Consider the following 23175-nt stretch of genomic DNA (forward strand, 5'->3'; position numbering starts at 1 on the left):
ATAATAATTAATAATGTTAGTCTTATTAGCAAAATTGACTGAAAGTATCAAGAGTAAAAGTACTTGTACTAATGCAGATAAACTGCTCCTATTATACATTTATTATATGTCACAATTATAAGCTGATTTTAGGCTTTGTATATAAAATCTTGGTCATAAAAGATAGTAGCAGGGTCTGAGATTAACTTTTTACACTTCCTGCCACTGTGGCAGGCTAGTATTTTTCTATTTTTTGTCTGCCACTCAGAAATTGTATCTGCTACTTTTGACATCTCTGCGCTAAATGAAGGGATAACATTTTTAGATCTGATGTCATTCAATGTTCAATACATTTTACATAAAAAAACATTAAATGCATGCTAGATTACAGTGTTGGAATTACACCGTAGTTTCTGGGAGATCCCTATTTTTCTGGGGAGGGAGGTTACTGTACACAGTACTGTACTGTGTTATTGTCATCTATAGTGGTTATTTGCAGAAAAACATACAATTCAAATGATTATGATCATTTAAATATTTGCTATGATTAAAAATCTTGGCAATGTCACGGTTATGGTTTACAGGGTGGACCCAAACGCAGAGTGACTGGACAGACAGATAAATTCAAATAAGAAGCAAGATTTAATAGTGACGCTGAAGTCCAAAAACAAATCCAACAGGCATAAAAAAAACAAGAATGCAGGTAGGGAACAGTACAAGTACAAAGTACAAAGGAAAAAACACCAAAAAACTAAACTGAGAACAAAAAATACTGAAGTGGTTACAAACCAGAGAACATGAGGAACACGAGGAACACTGGCAGGACAGCAGGAGACACAAGAGCAACAAGGCAGCATGAACAACAGAACCACGGCAGACAGTGAGGGGAACACACAGACTAAATACACCAGGGGGATTAGACACAGGTGGAACAAATCAGGGCAGGGCAGACAATCACAAAAAGGTGGGAAACAGACAAAGGCAGGAAGACAAAGGCAGGAAGTAAGACAAGACACAACAGGAGTGAATTTTCACAATAAAACAGGAAACAAACTACAAAAACCCAGGAACGTGACAGGCAAGCTGCTTAGAGCTAGTGTTAGGAGGTTAAACAGGTCATAATCTATTTTATATTACTGTGAAAACGTTTCCGTCAAACAACTGGATTTATTCAAGTTTCTTATAAAAACTACATTTTACGATATTACATTTCAACACATCATGATAACGTTGCAATATACCTTCACCCAATGGTCATTTTTACTGAGCAGAGCTAATTTAACTCAGTGGAACCTCCGTTAATGTTAGTAGCTCCGGTATTTATCCAGTCAGGACTGTGCTGCCCACCTGCTGCTAACAGCTAACGTTACGAACTCTCCTCCTGTTGATTTCAACACAGATTTGTTGTTCACAGTGTTACATTTGCAGGAAAAAATAGGGTGCGTCCCCTCAGGTTTAGTAGTAGTAACGCCATGCTTTTGAGCGCTTTTTTCCCCCTCTGTGCATGCATAACTGTTGGAAAGCATCAAAGAGGAAGTGATAGTCACAGAGGCATGAGATGCCAAGGAATCAAACAACTAAGAACCCGTTCTTAACGAGAGCCGGTTCTCTATTCCCATCCCCAGTGTTTTCCAAAGTGGTGGATGGCCTGACGATTTTATCCGCCACTGCCAACAAGTTACCTGAATTAGGCGGGTGGCGGGTGCTAATTTCAGGCCCTGGTTATTAGTGTTCTTCACTGGAAAAGAGTCGGCAACACTGGGCTCGGCTTTTCACTTGGATCATTTTTCCAATCTAGTGTATACTCTTGCTAGTTTCTCAACATTACCAACCCTAGCTTTAAATAAAGCTGTCAGATAAATACAGTCAGTCTGAATCTTTCTAGCTAAGTGTGAATGTTATACTTATTTGTGGGGGGTGGGCATGTGCAGTATACAGTATTTTTTATGCTAATATTGCACCGTGATATTGCAATGTGGGATCAGTAAGTTAAACATGTCTTTTTCTGTTTCTTGTCTTTTCACATTTAGAACTTTAGCATGAGCTGGGAGTACATTTTGGGGATTATGGGATTAAAAATGCATATGTATATATATATATATATATATATATATATATATTATTGTAAATCAATGAACAACACAAAACAATGACAGATATTGTCATTGTTTTGTTTTGTGTAATGCTACTGCATTTAGCATCAAAAACATGGGGGAATAAGGTCCAGGTTGAAAAATACCAAAGTTAACCTTTAAAGAACTGACTCTTTGTTTCAATTAATGACTTCAATCTTTGATATGCTGACCTTTATGACAGAATTATAACCTCTCCTCAAAAATCTCCCATTTCTGAATTATGTCTTTCTATTATTATTATTATTGGTATTAATCTCAAACTCTTTTCACCATGTGCTCCAGATCACCATTACAAAGTGAACCTGGGGCAGTGGTGGCCTAAAGGTTAGAGAAGGTCGCTGTTTCAAAAAAGTGAAAAGCAGCTTGCCCCGCTCTCATTACCACCACTGAGGTGCCCTTGAGTAAGGCCCTTAACCAGTGGAGCTGCTCAGTGGCCAGCAGATCAGACTGTGGTGGTACTGGGCAGCTTCCAGGTGTGAATGTGTAAGCTCTCAGTGAACTTCCCCCTGAATAAATAAAAACAGAACAACAGTAGGATCTGCATTAGGAATGTATTCTGTCTTGAAAAGGTCTTTATTAGACTCTGTGGAACAGACAATATGTTTGAAATCAACTCAAAAACCATCACCAATCCACATTTACATCACTCACTCCCAGTCACACCGAACAATTCATCTCTAAAATGTCTTATGTTATTTTAGCTTATGTTATCTTATCTTCTTATCTTATCTTATGTGTACAGGGATTTCAGCCCCTTTTATGTCCCGTGGGTGAGAGTAGTAGAGCTTGTTGAATCACAGAGCTGTCATTGACTATTTATTTGTAGCCCCCACAATTCAACTTTTCATGCAGCACACTGTGGGGATGGGGTGGTGGGGGGGTGGGTGCGATCAAAGCTCCCTTTCATTTCAGATCCAGACTGTGGCCTCAGATCAGGCCTCCATTACTGCAGGGATGTGCTCCTTCACCACTAAATTGTAGATCTCGTTGCAGCTCCTTCTGTCTGATGGCCTCACTTTTTCCCCGTATTTCTGATCCTGCCTTTTGATTGGCCCGATATGCTGAAACAAAAATGAGAGGAGTGTTCGTGTTTAGTGATGAACTGCAAAAATAAAGGCTTTCTATCCTAACAAGCCACTTATTCAGGCATTGAATCTGAAGAGAAGTGAATTTGCTAGGAGATAATTTCAGTTGTTTCTATGCAAATCAAGATGTGTCAAGATTATTCAAAATTGAAAGACATTATCTCAGCTAATGTCAAGATATTGTCACCTGCTTCTCTAATTGAAACAGAGATAAGCTTCTTACCACACAGTTTCTCACTGGTTCTGAGGAAACATTTCTTACATGTTATGACAAACATTGGTTCGACTAATTCATGTATTGATATTAGGCTTTCCTATTATCCAATCATCTGCCTCTTCCTGCCTGACCACACAGAAATTAAATCAGTATGGAGAGACATTTCATTTTCTTTGCATTTCCAGCAATTCTTTTTTAATAATTGTGTTCTATTTATGTAATATTTAGGTTACAGTAAAGTTGCAGTTGAAAACCCATTAAAGTTGGACACCTTGTTTGTGATGGAGAACTGGCGATAACACATGTTCCTACAACATTAGCCACCGATTTATATGTATATTGTATGTCAGGTGGTTTGAGATAAATCATAATAACAGAGTACAACATGAAACACTAACAAATATGAGGACTGAAATCTTCATCTAGCGATACCAGCACATCATCAGATATAAGCTACTGATAGTTTAATGCTAGCTATGAAAAAATGCATTCTAGCGCCACCTTCTGGCCAACTGTAAGGAGCTAACAGAGTTGTCTCTCTATTTTATATCCATTCAAACTATTTGAGTTTAAAAAACAACAACAAAACAAATCGTAGTTTTTTAAGTAACATTTCTCCATTATGATTGGATATTTTAAAGGCCCCATATCGTGCTCATTTTCAGGTTCATACTTGTATTTTGTGTTTTTACTAGAACATGTTTACATGCTGTAATGTTAAAAAAAATACTTTATTTTCCTCATACTGTCGGCCTGAATATGCCTGTATTTACCCTCTCTCTGAAACGCTCCGTTTTAGCGCATTTCGACGGAATTGCGACAGAATTGCAACAGGATTGCGTTGCTAAGCAACAACTTGGGTCCATGTGTACTTCCTGTGTGTTGATGACATTCACATACAATGCAACCAGGAATAAACTGGGACACATTTAGAATGTTTATGTTTAAAACTGGTAAAGGGTCTAAAATATTTGTGACATCACAAATGGACAGAAATCCTGACAGCTTCAAATGCAGAGTTTCTGAATACGGGCTGTGTGTATTTCCCTGTGGATTGAGCGTTTAGATACTTTCACAGTATTAATATAGAACTTAAGCCTGCTTTATAATAAAAAAAACATGAAAATCTCACTTTTTTATAATATGTCCCCTTTAGGAAACATCTTGTGTCCGTGCCTTTGCCCCTGTACTCTGTATGGCCATATTTTGTCATTCTGACATCATCTTGCTTCTTGGATGTTGGATGTTGTGATGATGTACCAAAGTTTTAATGTATCCCTGAAACTGAACAGGTTAACCCTGCCCACCATGAATGAAGCTTCTGGTGTCCCTTAATGGTCTAACTGTTGTTTCCACCCTAACAGGAAGACAGTTCTGAGGGAAAGTTGACAGTTAAAGAATCAAGTTTTAACTCTAAGAGTTTCTAACTGTCAGCTGTGAACACCATCAGTACACAAACACACAACAACGTATTGATATTTGCATTTGCTTTCAAATACAAAGGCCTGTGTGTACCTTCGATCAGACCCAAATATCAGTTCTATTTTTACAATGCTGTAATGTTCTAACTGTGACATTCTTAGAAAGGAATGGCATACAGTCTGTACATTTAATATCATTTACCAGCAAACATCTCAGCTCTGCTTACAGCTTGTACAACTGATATGCATGTTCTTTGGCGTCTGTTTGCTTCAAATCTTCTGACAGGAAAGAAATAGTCTGAAAAACAAGTTGCATCCAATTCACTTCATAAACTGTGAGTGAATTGCTGTTGTCACAAATGCAAAATGACCTGCGTCCTGTGTACACTGATTCAGTCTTCAGAGGGAAGACGGCTGACTGAGCAGATAGTTGATAAAGATCATTAAAAAGCCATTTTCAGAAGCAACATTGATCCTCCTCTCAGGTTTATTCTCTGCTACCTGAGCATGTTTTCATCTCATAATGTTCCCTTTACGTTCTGACAATATGGGAACCTGTGAACTGCAACATTCATACAACGTTATTAGCATTTCAAAGAGCTCTCTTGCATTATTTCATTTTTTTTACAGAAATGTTCTGGATGTGACATTCTAAGATTGTTTTAATATTGAACATGAGTGATGGGAAAGAATATATCTGGATTTACAGAGGCCCTTTATTTCCCGCTCATATAAACATGAATTAATAGTTCTAGAACAGTTAACTACTAAACCCCCAGCACTGGGAGCTGTGCTCACACCTGTACGTTTTATCTGAGCCACCAAGCCTCTAAAACTGCACACAGTTTGGAGAACTGACAACACCTCTTGCTTCTCTTTTGACACAATATTGACTTCATTACTTCGGTAAACTGTTTTCAAACTGCTTTCGAACACACTACATAAACTGTGTTTCACAGTCTGTAGCTCACCACAGATGCGTCCTATGTAGAGTAACAGTCAGTAGGTTCTGATGTGATCTGTTACTTTTAATATCATTTACACTGAACCTCTCCGGACATCCCGGTAAACTCTGTTTAAACGCTTATTTGACTTGTCACAAATGCAAATTAAACTTCTGCTTATATTAAATGTGTAAAATGAAATCTGTGGCATGACCACATTCCTGTTTGATAAAGCTCATCTAATAGAGGGAACATTGATCTTATATCACACAATGTGGCGTATTTATTCAGATTCCTGACAGATCAGATCAGCTCGGGGCTCACCCGGTCTGTACATGGACAGTAGGACACTTTTACACCCAATTAGCGCTTCTGATTAACACATTGTAATGGTGCATTGCAATGGTAAAGCCTACCAGGAGCCTGTTTACTCGGAGTGCAGATGTCCACAGGGCTGTCGGTGCTGAATAGGATTGTAGTGTGCCTCAGTCCGACCTGAGACCCTCCGCCGGGGAGAAGTGCAGATTGGGTGTCGGTGAGTCCCCTGGTCCGGTGTGTGCCCCCCTGTTGCTTTAAGCAGTGCGTCCTGCCGTCCGACAGGAGGCGTGTCTCCCCTACGGCCGGAGCGGAGCGCAGCGCAGAGCAGCGCTACCAGATGCAAGTGCGTGGGAAGCGCCTCGGCTCCTCCACAGAAACAGAAACAAATCAACTTCTTTGTGCTGCTCTGGTGACTCTCCCCGGATCCAGCTCTACCTATGGTAAGACCATTCTTTAAAACTTTACATTGATTTGCATGTTTTACTTTTCTTTTTTTTTTGCGAGTTACATCTTTTCAGGAACATGTTAGAAGAGGCCGAAGTAGGAGAATTTTTTAACATCGTTTCCAGCCGGCAAAACGCGCAGAGAACACCGTTACGCACCGCACTGGGTAGGTTTGAAGTTCATCCGTGAGTTTAGGGGCAAAGCCGTTTTGAAGCTGCGCACCCAGAACCTAAATAACATTTAGGCTAAATGTGTCAGAAATAAGCTCCGACTTGTGATTTAATAAGCCTGGGAGATGTGTGACCTCCCGCGTCTTTGCCCGACCTCTATTTGGAGACGCTTGTCACCTCTTCGGGTCCCTCCGCCTTCTCCTCCTCCTGATGCTGATGCCTTCACTGTTGGCTTGAAAGACATTATGAGGCTCGTTAAATGCCACCGTGATCCGCTTTATGAATGATCCGTAGATAACGTCTCTAGTTCACGGGGCTGGACGGGAACTCGCAGAGACGAGCCGCGCATATACATTCCATAGTTGATGAGCACATTAGCTTTAAATCAACTTTATCATCAGGCAGTGGTGCTCGGTGGAGGGGCTCCGCTCAGCCGCTTTAAAGCCCTCTCACATGTTCACAGGGGCATTTGTTGAGCTGTAGCTCCATCTGTAAAAAGAGCTGAATATAAAGAATCCAGATGAGTGTATGCACTGGGGCCAACTGTGATTTTACTCCTGCCCGCCCCGTACCTTTTTGGCCGCTATACACGCCTATCCGAACTGCGGCTTGGTGTTCTGGATATTAGATATTAGATATCTTATTATGACCTCTGTGCGCCTTAAAATAGTGCGCCGATTTACTGATTGCACTCGGAGAGACAAACCAATCTCAGACGTGTGTTTTTCCGTTTTGTTCATTAGTCACATATTGGCTCAGGAAACCTACTGACAACCTCTACAATATGCGTTTAATATAGAAGAAATCAAAGTAAACCGTGTTTTAGAAACCGATAAATCAACTTGTAAGTTGTGCTGCATGTTGTGCAGGTGTGAACTGTACCCCATTATAAATGTCCTCACTATTTAATTATAATTATGACCTTGGTTCATTTTTAAAATCATATTTAGCCTGTGTATACACTTTACTTATTAGTTCATTTTAGCTTTCCAAAAATGTTGAGAGGTCAGGGGAGTTATTTGGATGGTGGCCACAAATAAGCAGGAGGTATAGTGAAGCAATATTTAACCTTTAGGCATAAACTGTATCATCTCATGGAGTCGGTCCAAACAGAATGCCCCGCCGCTAATTAAGGAGGCAAGAGCACGAGAGCTGGCAGAAGACACAGGACCATACGGGGCCGCGGAGTCGCTGTCTGTGGTGCTGAAATCTCCTCAATACTAAGACTTAGTTCAAATAGAGTCACTGTCTGTGGTGCTGAAACCTCCTCAATACTAAGACTTAGTTAAAATAAAGTCGCTGTCCATGGTGCTGAAAAACCCTCAATACTAAGACATATTTAAAATAGAGTCGCTGTCCATGGTGCTGAAAAACCCTCAATACTAAGACATATTTAAAATAGAGTCGCTGAAAAACCCTCAATACTAAGAAATATTTAAAATAGAGTTGCTGTCCATAATGCTGAAAAACCCTCATTACTAAGACATATTTAAAATAGAGTCGCTGTCCATGGTGCTGAAAAACCCTCAATACTAAGACATATTTAAAATAGAGTTGCTGAAAAACCCTCAATACTAAGACATATTTAAAATAGAGTTGCTGTCCATGGTGCTGAAAAACCCTCAATACTAAGACATATTTAAAGTAGGATCACTGTCTGTGGTGCTGAAACCTCCTAAAAGCAAAGACTGGTTTAAAACAGATTCCATCAGCTGTGGCCTACATGTGAATTGTCCATTTACTCCTTCAGTAAACGGCTCTCTTAAATCTCAATAACACAGCTGACGATATTGTTCATGTTTTCCTGAAAATACTGTTAATATTAATTTAGTGCTGACAACTTGCATTATAGACTCTTTTTATTGGCTCAATGTTTAAATCCGCTTGACCTCCATGTATGCAATATCATTATTGACCCTGTCTAAATTGTGAAGTTTAGAAAATATATATTTTTTTATAAATTTATAAATAGTTGAATAAATAAGATTTAGAAATGATGCATCAGACTATAACCAACCAGAATTAGGCGGAAAACTCTGCACGCACATTTAGCGACTTTGGAAATAATACACAAAAATCTGTGCTTTTATATCTAGAAATCCAGTAAAACAAACCATATATATACAGTATATATAAAATCCTTATGGAATTTATTTATTTGTAACTATCAGATGAAAGGCCACAGTCCAGCCCGTGGGAAAATATAGAATTTGACAGTTACATTTCTCCGCCTTTCAGAGCGCGGTCAGTAATTCAATAGTCATATAAAGGAGCCGATAAGGCACTTCTTCTTCTTCTTCTTCTTCTTCTTCTTCTTCTTCTTCTTCTTCTTCTTCTTGCGATTACAAGTCACACACATTAAATTAGAATGTGATGTTTTTGGGTTGGCTCTTATCGAACAGGCTGAGCAGTCTCAGTCGCAGGAAAAGTGGGAAATCAAAAAGTCATAATTGAGAATAGAGAGCGGTGGTGAAATACAACCGAGGCTATTCATCATGTTGAGTGTACAGTGACAGCTTTGCTTCACGGAGCCCTCACACGAGTCCAAGCTTCACTGACTGCGATCAAACACAGGCGATCTGTTCAGATTCATAGCTCGGCTCTTACACGGCAGTGCACGGCGGCGCTCCGCTGCCTGGAACGGCCATTGAACCGAACCGAGGGACAATCTGAGGGAGAGCGAAGAGCGGCGGCTAGCTGGCCGGGGACATTAGGGGAGGAGAAGGGGGGAGGAGAGCGGGAGGCAGGAGATCTAGATGAAGGGGCGAAGTGTGGTCAGCAGGAGCCGAGAAACAGAGAAACATGCCCGATCCAGCCCGTGCGCTCCCCCACTACTAGTGTTGGCTCGACGTCAGATACTGTGCGGCAGTGCAGCAGGAGGAGCTCGGGCTGGCGAAGCTGCTCTCACCGCCGCTTCACTCACTCACACTCTCACTTGGTCACGCTGGATCTCACCCTCTCACCCCCCCCCCCCCCCCCCCCTCTCCAATCTCTGCCTGTGTCTTTCACTAGATGGATCTCTTCGTGCTCTGCCCTGCCTAACATGGATGCCCAGCCACTTCCACCAGCACCACCTCCACCATCATCTTCCTCAGCTGAGTCGGAGGGTTGTTTCTTCTTGGCGCAGTGATCTGGACACGCAGTGTTTTTTTTGCTAAATGGATGTGGGGAAACCGTTGCCCAGCCCGCCGGTGGTGCTCAGCCGCCTTGCTTCACGTTAAAGAGAAAACATTTGTGGGGAATATACCGATTCAGGGAATAAAAATCCTGTGCAGCACACAAGCACCATGAAGATCACCTCCCTGCTGATCCTCAATTCGAGAGTCAGGTGCACCGTCAGGCTTCTACTGCTGCTATTACACTGTGTGGGATATTCTCATGGGATGCCACACGTCCTGAGATTTGGTGAGCTACTTCTTCTTTTTCCCCCTAAAAGTTTGATTGGTGTGTTTTCGTCCCCACGAAGTGCGTTGCTCTCACCCCGACCTGTTGGAGACTCACTTTGCCTCCCGTTCCTCACTTGTAGGAAAGTTGCTGCTCCCAGTGGTATTTGCGGCGTTTTAGGAGCAATAGCACGAGAGTTCTAGTGTATCCAAAGAGTTGGCACAGACCGGCACTGCTAGAATCCAGAGCTGCCAGAAAGACAGATGAATATAGGAGTGATCAGTGAGGAGGCAGCCTGGAGACTTGTTGCTATTTGGAAAGTTTCACATTTTAAAGGTTTGCAGACATCACACTATCCCGTGTGTGTGTGTGTGTGTGTGTCTGTGTGGTGTACAGTATATTTGGTAGTACTTTATAATAAGGGTACAAATTATATACTAAAGTAATGCTCAACTAGCGACAGGAATTCATGCTACATCCTGCATTCATTCATTAAATCATCATGAGTCATGCATTAAATAAGCATTACTTAAGTATATGATTTGTACCCTTATATAAAGTGTTACCGTATATTTAAATGTGGTAGTGTGTGTGTGTGTGTGTGTGTGTGTGTGTGTGTGTATGAGAAAAACAGAGAGAGACAGTTAAATGTTATTTATTACAGCAGCTTCATACAGCTAATTATTTTTAATTTTCAAAATAATTAGCTGTATAATTTTTCCTACTCTTCCTACATGCCTCATCCATATTTCAGAAACGTGATGAATATGCTTTAAGGGAAATTTTGGGATGGCCTTTTGAACCATAATTTTCCTCTTTACACTTCCACTTCCAAAAAACATATTTCATCACAATATGGGGATACGGTATGTTCGTCCCAACACATTGCAGCTATATGATGCTTATACAGGAATTGTTCCACCCCAGCTCCACATGTTTTCATAGCGCCACCATTTCATCCAATGGAAATATTCCAGATGTCTTACATATCATTTTATACGCAATTTAAGGTCGGTGGGTTTGAATAAGTGGACGTTTGTAATGCTGGGGCTGGCGGTTGGCTAGAGGTGAAGGCCACTGACTTGTATGTCACACAGTGGAGCTGCAACCACAGAGTGGAACAGCAGAAAGAAGGAAAAACGCTGTACAAACAAAATCATTAATGTAAAATATTTGATTTAATTTATCCTCTCAGTCATGTATTTTATCAAGAAAACATATAGTGATGCGGGCACACAAACACACATAATGCACAGATCCAGTATGCAGATTGCTGCTACTATGAACAGCACACAGATACATTCATATCCACAGACAGACTTTTTGTTGAATAATCCAACGTTGTAGAAGAAACAGTACTGATACTGCAGAGGAAAAATCCTCATTAATTAAATCCACAATGTACATTTCTTTAATTCATGAATGCAAATTGATGAGCTGCATATTGATTTTTGCGCTGATGGAGCGGTAGGATCTGAATCAAAGTGTAGAGGGATAGAGAGGTGAAATCCTCTGGCCTGCAGGGTGCCAGTAAAGCCGTAGTCGGTGACTGGCTCCCAGCTTAGAGACATTCAGTCCATGTGTGGAGGGGAATACAGTGTGCTGAGGGAAACACCCTGTACCCCATTACATCCCATCATTTCATCACAGTCGGTTAAATAGGCCCGTATTTGACAGCAGCACAGTCAGAAGGCTGACGCTGAACAGTTACAACCTGAATCAGTCTGTCGGACAACATGTCTGGTGATTCCATTTATTCCTCCTCTCTTCCTTTGCCAAGGCACTTTTATCAGCTACCACCACTTGTGTGTTGACAAATCTGTTCAGCGGGCGTCTGTGGGCCTTTAGTGTGTGTGTGCTTTTAAGGTTTCATCATAGAATGTGACAGATTTCACTTTGAATTGTGACAACATTCACCAGAATCAGATCAGTGTCTCAGGAGAGGACTCTATTGATGGAGATCAGGCAGATCACAATATAAACACGTGTAGATATTAAAGGGGAAACTTTGGAGAGACAGATTAAACAACGAAGAGGCTGAGATATCCTGACATGTAGTCCCTAGTATGGGTCAAACTCCAAAAACACTGGATCCTACACTTACCATAGTGCAACTCAACAGTATCTTTCACTAGACCCTCCCGCCCCGGTAACGGCCAATGTCTTTCAAACTCCACACGCCCAGTTTGTATGTCAGATTTCTGTTAAAAATTTGAATTCTTACGACATCATCATGCCCTGGTGACATCATCGGGGGTATTTTCTGAGACACAGAAGACACAGAATACTCAGTACTCAATAGTACTCCCTGTGACGAGTAAAGTGTAATACTGTAGTGCTCTTTTAATGACTGCTGTAACCATGGAAGGTCAGCAGGCAAGGCTACATTAAGTAGCTAATGTAGACAATTAGCATGGCTAATATGAACACTTTAAATTCTCTTTTAGTACTTTAGTATGAAATCTTTAAATCCACAAATTTCAGAAATGATTGAGTGCTATAATGAGATCAAGAGTGTATCTTTAAACAGGAGCAAGTATACACAATATACAATACTATGCAATGAGACAATGTTGTCAATCAATTCAAATATTTAATCTATTCTTAGATTCTAATCATATCATATAATATATCTAATCATATTTAATAATTGTCCATAGTTAATTGATATTAATCACAAATTAATAACACATTTTGTATCCGTTCAAAATGTACCTTAAAGGGAGATTTGTCAAATATTTAATACTCTTATCAACATGGGAGTGGACAAATATGCTGCTTTATGCAAATGTATGTATACATTTATTATTGTAAATCAATTAACAACACAAAACAATGACAGATATTGTCCAGAAACCCTCACAGGTACTACATTTAGCATAAAACAATATGCTAAAATCATAACATGGCAAACTGCAGCCCAACAGGCAACAACAGCTGTCAGCTTGTCAGTGTGCTGACTTGACTATGACTTGCCTCAAACTGCATGTGATTATCATAAAGTGGGCATGTCTGTAAAGGGGAGACTTGTGGGTACCCATAGAACCCATTTACATTCACATATTTGGAGGTCAGAGGTCAAGGGACCCTTTTGACAGGTTTTCCTCGCAAAACTTTTGCGCAAGTTTGGAGCGTTATTTATCCTCCTTCGTGATGAGCTTGTATGACATGGTTGGTACCGATGGATTCATCAGGTTTTATAGTTTCATGTGATACCAGTATCTTCACTCTAGCTTTAAAATTGAGCCGCTATAACTAGATTGCGTTAATGCATTAAAGAATTTAGTGGTGCTAAAATGTTAATTATTACCACGTTAATGTTGACAGTCCTAAATACAATACAATTATTCTTTATTGTCTACAAGGGTGGAAATCGGCCTTCAGCTCACCAAACACAGGAAACAACAACATAAAAAACAGACAAGCAGTTAGTAAAAACAAACGCAGAGACAGGTCATATTACACATTAAAACAGCTCATGTCCGTGTCGGTGGCTTAGATCTATCTAATATACTTATTGGTGATGTCTTACACCTGAACTTGTCCACTATCAAAACTGTGTTTCTTTAACTCCACCAATTGAATTCTGACTTCACAAATAGGATTTCCTCTGCTTCTGGAGCAGCTTTGATGCCGGGAAATGACATGAAAAGAGCTCTCTATTAATGCAATAATCCCAACATTAAATTTCCGGATGTGTGTTGGCCAATCATTTGTAGTAGCTATTCTTCAAAATAGGAGCTTGCAAATGGTTCAACTAATTCAGCCGTTGGAAGAATTATAGTGCAAGAGTGATGGATAGCTAAATTGGATTTTCATTTTGAAATTCAAGCACAAGAAAAAAAAAAAAAAGCTCAGAGTAAGACAGCCACAGCTGTTGTTTTTAATCCACCTGACCAGGTCCTGTGATAAAAAAAAAGAAGCTTTTCACAGATTCCCATTGTAAGTTTTTAAAAGGGCTTTGGAGCAGAGATGGTTAAGATGATATTTTGAAATAGCTGTGCATGAAATAAGGACATTGAAGCAGGGTAAGAGCTCACATGGTGTGATTGTTCAGCAGTTGTGTTTGTTGAAGACAGAGGCTCACATGCTAACATCCTCTTATGATAGAAAGCACATAACTGAATTCTCCCACGGCCCGTTGAAGATAAAGCTTGATACACATCAGCTGTAAGCAGCGATAGACTGAACCACCGCAACATGTGACCTGCCAGCTCTGTAACTAGGACTCTAGCCTGCTGGGTCTGCTGAAATGTTTGGCTTTTTGAGGAGTCGTATTGCAGACAGGTGAGGTCAGGAAATTGGATTACTTGTGTGGAGGAGAAGCCATATTCAGGGTCACTTCACAGGAATGCAGCAGAATGTATTTCACACATTCACTGCATGAGCTGGTGGTGGAAAGCAGACGGTTCCCCCCTTTAGAAAAGTAGCATTAGCAAAAAAGTTTAGGTCAAGGAAGTGGTCCAACTAACAGACAGTGTGGGAAGTCATGGATTAAATACAACATTTTTCATCAGAGCCACAGAGTCACGGACATCCACGAGTCTCCTCACATCCAAAAGAAGCGATTTTAAGCAGTAGTTGTGTATCTAAAAATGCATCAATTCATACTGGCACTTAATGTCTCTGTGCTCTCTGCAGAGTGGAGATTGAATCAGGTGCGTTGGCGCTGGCTGCCATGGTCTGCATTAGTATAAAGGTCACCGTCTAATGGGGCAGACGAGCTAAATGTTGCAGGTCAAGGCCAGAAAAACCCTCTTTGGAAAATAACTGGCTCTCTGAGAAGGCAGCCTGTCAATAACTGAACAGAAAAGTTGACATTATCCTCCAGGCTCCGGCCCCCGCCGCACTGATGACTTGAAAATAAGGAGATTTGCAGAGAAACGCGAGCTCCTTGGAAACAATGAGTGGTTAAGCGGATCATTGCGCAATATGATGGGAGGCGATAATCATAACATCCTTCAATGAACAAGCTAATTTCCCTATTTGCTTTCATGTTTATCAATGTAGCTGTAGGTGTAAGAGTTTTCTGACAGCTTGGAGATGTTACAGATTATAGTAGCATGAAGTGACAAAAGACAAAACTAAATGTGTATTAATCCACAACTGAAAATAGTCCCCAACAAATGCACTATTTCTACTTGTGTGACTGACGTTTGCTAAAAGCTTCAGGGGCCAGCTGCTTTAGGAAAATACTGAGCCATCTTTGTAAAAGAAACTGTAAACCTGTATTTAAAGATTGAAGTGTTCAGTAGAAACTAAATGGCTTGGAGCTGAGAGCCACAGACTGGGTGGGGGAGCCAAGGGGGCTGGAGCCGATCACTGACGATGACACTGAGTGAAGGCTTGCCATATACAGTATATATATATATATATATATATATATATATATATATATATGACTGATGCTGCAATAAGAACAGTCTTTCTGGACACTCAAACTGTACCAAAAATACTGTCATCAAAGCAATATAGAAATACAAAACAATATGTTATTTTCTCCTTCAGAGGCATGAAGGTAAGTCTATAACTTAGACTTACAAACCAAGAGTTATAAATTGTAGAACTATAAGGTTAAGTCCATAATTGTTCCCTGGTTGGATTTGGAGGGAAATTTGCTGGTTTGCTTTACGGCCCAAAACAGTAAGAGGGCGCTATCCTGTAAGCGCAGGCGTAAAGCTGAAGCTGTCAGAGCGTCTGGCAGTGACAGATGGTGGAGGGAGAGAAAGTCTGATGGAAAAATCACTTCCAACAAGTTGATCCACTTCAATACAGACAAAGAGGCTGAGGAGTGGAGGGAGAGGGGTGTGGGAAACAACATGCAGCCATTAACATGCACTGTTGTGTTTATGTGCACTTTCTCCTTTCTGTGCAGACACATGTGCATGTGTGCAAACATTTGTTTTATTCAATATGTATTTTCTGACATAACTTGCTCAAAACATGCATCATATGAAATGTTGTCATTGCTCAAACAATAATGTTTATTATGTATATATCTATATCTATATCTATCTATATACTGCATATCTATATAGATATATACTGTATCTATCTATCTATCTATCTATATCTATCTATCTATCTATCTATCTATCTATCTATCTATCTATCTATCTATCTATATATATATTGCTTATTTTGTGATGAACTCATGAAGTTTAGGCTCGTATGTCATCTTGACACAGAAATGATAAATATGTTTGAAGTATTTTAGAAAGAAAAGTTGCCATTACATAATATACATAATATACATAATATACATAATAATAATAATAATAACATAATTTGTTCACCAGACAGAACTGACAATGTTAATTTTACACTGTAAATGTTCTGCATTGTACATATTTTGATCAGTTTAAAGAAAACATCAAATTCAAAGGATCCATCAAAAAATTTTATGTCATGTGTTTATTAAAAACAACAACAACAACAACAACAACAAAGAGAATGTTATTATCAGATTTTTTTAAGCTCTCAAATATTTACCTGTAATGGCCAGTATCTAAGCTGAGCTGTTGCCTAAACTTAGTTCTTTGAAAATAAAAAGAAGACCTTTTGTCTTCCTTCTTGTGCCTTTACATTATGTTACTTTACAATAGTGAAGTTGGTCAATGTTAAAATGACACATTGGAGCAACAAACTTAATTTAGCTGACATATAAAATGACATATTTTAATTGCATGATGTTTAAATTGTTCAGAGTATAAAAACCAACTGCTTTGAATTTGCCGCCGTTCATTTATCTCACAGATGGTTGACTGTGTAATACAGCATAAAGAGTGTTGGCACCTGGTAACCCTACCACTATCTTACCATTATGTGCATTGGAACTGAGCTACCATGCTGTACCAAACAACACCAACTCTGTTGCGTAGCAATAATAGAGTCTGTTGTATCTCAACCCGATGAAGTTACATTACAGTATCATGATCATTTGAGACCGTTAAAATATTGGTGGGGACAATTCAGTCACCATTCAGACTGCCTGCAGCCAATTCTCTGTCTATGGTCTACGATGGCTGAGAGAAATGAAGTGAACCTTCCATATTTTACACAAATTCAAAATGTAATGCAGCACATTTTATTGACTGATAATACTGGATATTTCTCTAGCTTCAGTTTGTCAGTAGCGCTGCTGCACGGTAGACTGTGCACGGTAGACTGTGCACTCACCAGCAGAACGCTCTGCAACAAGAGAATAAAAGTGACAATAACCATCTCCATGTTTAATATTTGGACTGCCACACTTGCCGGACTGCCGTTATGTTTACTGCCTGTGTTGTCACACTTCCTAACTTTCGCCACATGGGAGGTGAAACACTGCGACATATCTTCCTTGTATTTCCCACGAGGATGATGACATGAACACCTTTTCCCAGTCAGACCTTGTTTACAGAAAATCCAATATGACATGGATGTAGCATCAGCTGAGCAACGAGCAGCCGACTAGCCCACAGTGGACTTAACACTGAAAATATACACTGTTCACTATACAGTGGCTAGTGGGTGTAGAGCAGTGTTTCCAGTCAGCTGAGATTAAATCTTGAACATAATCGATACTCATGATGGAAGAACCCCCCCTCCCCCTTTCCCGGGAGACAAACAAACACGAAAATAAGGTCTAGGTTGGGTTAAAAATGGAGCAGGTTATGGATTATGAATTGCAGTCCAGTCAGAAAGGCTCAGAAAAAAGCTCTGTGGTTGAGCATGATTATAATATGAATCCAAGCATGTTAAAGATTCAGCAGGGACCGTGATAGAAACGCTTTGGGGTATAAAAACCCAGCAGAGACATCGCACTGAAGACACACAATGCACAAGGCAAAAGATGTAATAGTAAAGTGATTATTAGTACAACATTTGGGGAAATATGGTAACAAGACAAGAGTCAGGACGAGGTTAGCCGAGTTTAGCATACAGAACAGCTAGCCTGGCTCTGTCCAAAGTGACAATATGTGGCCTACCTTCCTGTCTAACTCTAAATCGTGTTTGTTTATTGTGCAGTTACGTGATGCTGCTACACAACAGTTTATCCATCCACCCAGCAGATCTCTGGTTTATGCTGGGCAGATTAGAAATCAGTCGCCCATGAGTAATTTAACAATCGGGCTGAATTTCCTGTAGTTCTACAGTTGTTTCGCGTTTTGATTTGTTGATGCAGCGTTTTTTCAGTTTAAAGCTTCGGTCTTGTTGTTATGACAACGATTATCCGCGGGAGTAAAAATGTCGGCACAAGGTAGAGTACTTGCTGTGGCCCTTGCTCTGGATGAAGGGAAGGTTGAAGCACGTAGGGAGAGGACATATATGTGGGTTCATGAGATCTTGTGGGCGAGGAAACATCACGGCGAGTACCATCATTTGGTTCAAGAGCTGTAGTTGGTATCTGTCCCACCCCTCCTCCACTGTGATTGGACGGCTGGGTAAAAAAGTGACAGCACAGCGTTTTACCCAAAATTGTAAATTTTTTCAACTCTAGGTGCCCAGAAAATATACGCCAAACATGCACCTCTCAGCGCCTCATCATGCTGCTGCTGTTTGTAGCATAGTGTAGCCTCAATACGCAGCGCTAATCAAAAAATACGCTGGCCTCAGGAAAAAGCACTTTGAGCGAACTCTACCAGTGACTCCTGCTATTTTTAGAACGTGATGGAGATGGAGGTTGAGGTTGTGAGTTGAAAAATCCAACTGCAGCATGACTACCGTACAGTTAAACTGTGAAAGTTAAAGAGCCCTTCATTGTCTTTATGGTCACACAATCTCCGATCACATTCAAACTACTGCAGTGCTTTGCCAAAATGTGATGCTCCATTCAGCATGCACTCGATGCAGCAGACAGTCAGATCCTCACGCTCAAAATGCTGATTTTCTGGTAATTTGTTTACCAGCTCCACATCTTCCCTACTTGAATTATCAAGCTGAATCAGAAGAAGTGTTAGAAGTCAAGGTTATCTGGAACTAGCAATGGAGCTCAACATATCAAGAATCATTCAATTAGAAGCGTGCTGGTTGAACTACATTTGACCTCAATCAGAGGAAACTAATCTGATTTGATGGAACCGTGTTAAGGAGGATATTTTTTTATAGGAAGATAAAAGAGGAAATCAATTGGCTGCACTTTTTCTGTTTTGAATGGGGAACAGGTATTTGGTGCTTGAGTTATCAGTGTAAGACCAGGACACAACATATATTCACAAATGCCATGATTGTAATCTAAGAATCCCCCCAGAAAAATTAACTGAGCAGAACAGATTCTCCACTCTTTAATATCTTTAAAGGTTCTCTATCTGATATCCAGAGCATCAAGCTTAGCATAGCATCAACTATTGCCAGAGGTGGAACCAAGTCATTGTTTTTCAAGTCACAAGTAAGTCTCAAGTCTTTGAACTCAAGTCCCAAGCCGTAAACTTTGAGTTTTGAGTCTCAAATGTAATGCCATTTTAAAGGGACTGTTTGTAACTTCTTACACGTATAAATCAATCCGGGTCGGTGTCCCCTGCGCGCTCGCGTGTGGCTACGTTCTTCAGACTCAGACTACAAAACAAACTACACGGAAGCACCAAAACCTCTTGGTTAGTGAAGCCCGTCTGTTAAACAGTGTTGGCCGCGGTCGGAGGATGCGGGGGAGACCGTAGCTTTGGTCTCCAGGACCGGAGTCTCTGCTCCTCTGCTCCTCTGCCTGCCTTCACTCACAATCCGCGCTCGTTCTCGCTCCACCTCTACACGTGCATGCTGCTCACTCCACACTGCAGAAGACTTCGTAGCTCTGAGAATATCTAGTGAATGTTCAGTGGACGTTTGTGCAGAAATAACTGCTGCAGCTCCTCCAGACCAACAGAGGTTTCCCGTGTCTTGTGAAGGGCTCCACAGAGAGAAACGTTATCGTCTCTGACCAAAACTCCGGTGTCTCCCCTGTTCCCTCCGGCCGCGGTCGGGAGGCTGAGGCAGGAAAAGCCAACACTAGGATCAGCATTGATTCATGGAGAGACCTTCGTCTGGTCAGCTAACATTACTGCCAGGCAGCTGAAATATAGAGTGATATTGTGCTTTTAGCTGACGTGTGTCGCCTCACTGTTTTGAGCGATGCTCCTTCATGTCTATGTAGAGCGAACACAAGCGCGAGCAACAGGACGCTGACTTTCGTTGACTTAACAGCCACAGGTGAAGCTGTTAACAAGACATTTATAATTCTTACAAACAGTCCCTTCATCAACAGAGTAACTATTGCTCAGTGACGTAACGTTAGTTCTTCATAGTTTTCTCCTGTAGCTTGATTGGATGCTGTTGGATCGGTTCAAACTAAGTGGATCTGGAGAACTAAGTGTTAACTTGCTGGGAATGAATAGCGTTAACGTTAGATGATTCAATAAAAGAACTGATTCATGGTGGAGCAGATTGCCTATATACTGTATGTTCTTGGGAGCCAGCTAGAGTTTCATCCAACAATTTAATGTTTGAGATTCTTTATATGGTCAGTCGCCCACATGGACACATGGATCAGTGCTCCATACATTCTGTCATGAACCCACTTCTCTTGAATCAGTACCACCAAATTATCGATAATCAGAGCAACAATGCAAACTCAGTTCAATATGAGACAGTGTAGGCCTATTGGAGGTATAACATAAACCACAACCAACAAAAGAAAATGTCCTTCACAAGCAAGTCCCAATAATATGCACCAAAAACAGACTCCAGATTCAGAAATAAACAACAACAGATAGAAATTCCGTTTGTTCCGTTTTTTCCCCATGAGAATATTCTCTTCCCAAACAAATAAAGGCTCTCTTAAAAAGTAAATGAACCCAACATCTCTGAGGCTGTTGGAGTTACCTCCGGTACCAGGCAGTTGTTTGTCTTCATGCAAACACAAGTCCAAGTCAAGTCACGAGTCACTGGTGTTTAAGTCCAAGTCGAGTTGCAAGTCTCTTTGGATTTTGTCAAGTCAAGTCTAAAGTCATCAAATTTGTGACTCGAGTCCAAGTCATGTGACTCGAGTCCACACCTCTGCTATTGTCTCTGTAAAGATATAGAGGAGTAATGTCTGCCTGAGCAGAGAATGAAGTCTCCCTCCCCCTCTGTGTGTTGGAATCAACACAATCATTCTTTGTGCTTTGTTGACGTAGCCGACTACATGTGCCTTTTAGTGCATGTTAGTGCATATGAGCGTGCCCCATTGGCTAGCTCACGGCCGTCACTCTGCACTGCTCTCTTATACGGCGGTTGCAGCTGGTAACCCCGTCCCGACCGACGGCGTCGTCATGGGAGCGTAGCGCCCACCCTCTGGTTCCCCCCCACGCTCTGTCAGCACTGTTGCCTTTGCTTTCACTGTTAGCGCTGTTAGCACCATTAGCTGCGAGCCACTGTTTCAGCTGTCACCATGTTGAGAGCCCTGTGGAGGCAATACATATGCTCTGAATATTGAATATAGCACCTAAAAGAAATACATCCTCGGACTGTTGCAGATTAATGGTAAACATTCCAGCTTTTACAATCAAATGAAATTTTTTCCTATTTTAATTTGTGTCAACTTCAAAGCTCAGACTGATGGTCACCCATGAGCTCTAATTTCTAGTCTTATCTCATTGTAAAATGACAGATACAGAGATCAGACAAAAATCTGCTCTCACTTTCCAGAGAGAATGAGCACCTGTACAAAAAACAATAATGCTGAGCATAGGTCTTTTATATATTCAGACTGAAATTCACTGCTGTTCTTCAAGTGCCTTTGTGTTCAGTATGCCTCTCTGCAGTGTAAATGTAGTTTATGTACTCCGCCATCAGCACTTCTTCCACCAGTAAGTGCTCTGCAAGAGAGGTCTTTCACTCAAAGTGGTATTACAGTTTATTATAAAACATGTGTATGCATTGTGACTCAATCAACAGCAGGCAGTGTCGGGCAAAGGCAAAGGCTGCTTCATGACACTCAGATGAGGACATCAGTACAACCTTTATCTGTTGCCAAAGCGTTTAGCTAACATGTTTGGATGTCATGCTGCAGTGATGGCAGGATGGTAAACCTGCTGTAAACCCAGCTCCAGCCCTAAGTGGCATCAAGGACTCAGCTTGGGTGATAGCCTTAGTGTTTGCCTTCATTTTCCAACCTGTCTGATTGTCGACGACTCATGTTTCTTGACCCGTTGAAGCTAATTTTAGTGATGTCGCCATGCTTCCAAATCTCAGCAATTACCTCGGTGAGTTCAATGTTATATTAACTGATAGAACTGATGGCAAGAGCTATGAAAATAAAACCCAAGTCATAATAAACCAAAGTTTCTCTTTAAAGTCTACATTATATAACAGCAACAACTATTAGCTATGTGATGATATAGAGGAGTAATGTCTACCTGAGCAGAGAATGAAGTCAGTCTCTCCCTCCCTGTGTGTCGTATTCTTAGCTTCTTTGTGCTTTGTTTACATAGTCTGGCTGGTTGCGCGTGCCTTTTAGTGAATGTGAGCGTGCCCCAATGGCTAACTCATGGCCGGCACTCTGCACTGCGCTCATGCGGTGGTTACAGCTGATTACGCCATCTCGACCGACAGCACCGTCAAAGGAAGCGTAGCACCACCATCCGGTTCCCCCTCAGGTGAACACAGTTATCTCTGTCAGCGCTGTAGTGAATGTTCTGAATTTCGTGTTGAGCACTTTTAAAGCTGAATAATACCTTTTTATATTTGTATTTTGACATACCGAGAGGCCGGGCATCATGGCAGTGGATGGAATGAACAACAGGTTGATGATTTGCTGTGCAGGTCAGAGGGTCACCAGAAGCACTGAGAATGATCCAGGGACCATGCCTATCCAACTTCATTGGAATCTGACTAAGCTGCGGACCCATCTTGCTTTGGAACAAAGTGTTCAGATTGATAACTAGAGAAGCAATATTTATATTGATATTTACCTATTTGTATAAATGATGGACATCTCTAGACCCTGTTCACTAAGTGGAACACATGGTAGACAGAATGTTACTGCCTTCAACAGAAAGAGAGCAAGTGTACATCCCTTATTATACAGTCCTTGGGAACCTGCCTTCAGCCAGTAGGCATGTTTGCTGAGACGGAAAGAAGTTCA

At 40.9% G+C, this 23175-nt stretch overlaps 1 protein-coding gene and 1 long non-coding RNA gene across 6 annotated transcripts in view; one reads left to right on the top strand and one right to left on the bottom strand.

Moving 5' to 3' along the window:
• Positions 1-2650: 2650 nt before the first annotated feature.
• Positions 2651-6338, bottom strand: LOC141779813 (uncharacterized). Its single transcript, XR_012596442.1, has 3 exons — positions 6198-6338; positions 5040-5135; positions 2651-3175 (listed from the first exon to the last, which is right to left on the bottom strand). It is a non-coding gene; the product is annotated as an uncharacterized LOC141779813 (long non-coding RNA).
• A 49-nt stretch (positions 6339-6387) lies between these two features.
• The window catches only part of LOC141779802 (glutamate receptor ionotropic, kainate 2), a 342007-nt gene continuing 325219 nt past the window's right edge, over positions 6388-23175 (top strand). For 2 of the 5 annotated variants that reach the window (XM_074654833.1, XM_074654835.1), the window contains exons 1-2: positions 6393-6539; positions 9726-10118. In XM_074654833.1, the coding sequence (XP_074510934.1) occupies positions 10001-10118 (118 nt within the window). In that variant the 5' untranslated portion in view covers positions 6393-6539; positions 9726-10000. Of the gene's footprint in view, positions 6540-9725; positions 10119-23175 lie in introns of all 5 variants that reach the window. The other 3 variants (XR_012596437.1, XM_074654834.1, XM_074654832.1) reach the window with 3 other exon arrangements.

Source organism: Sebastes fasciatus, chromosome 12, assembly GCF_043250625.1.
Source record: "Sebastes fasciatus isolate fSebFas1 chromosome 12, fSebFas1.pri, whole genome shotgun sequence".
Lineage (NCBI taxonomy): Eukaryota > Metazoa > Chordata > Actinopteri > Perciformes > Sebastidae > Sebastes > Sebastes fasciatus.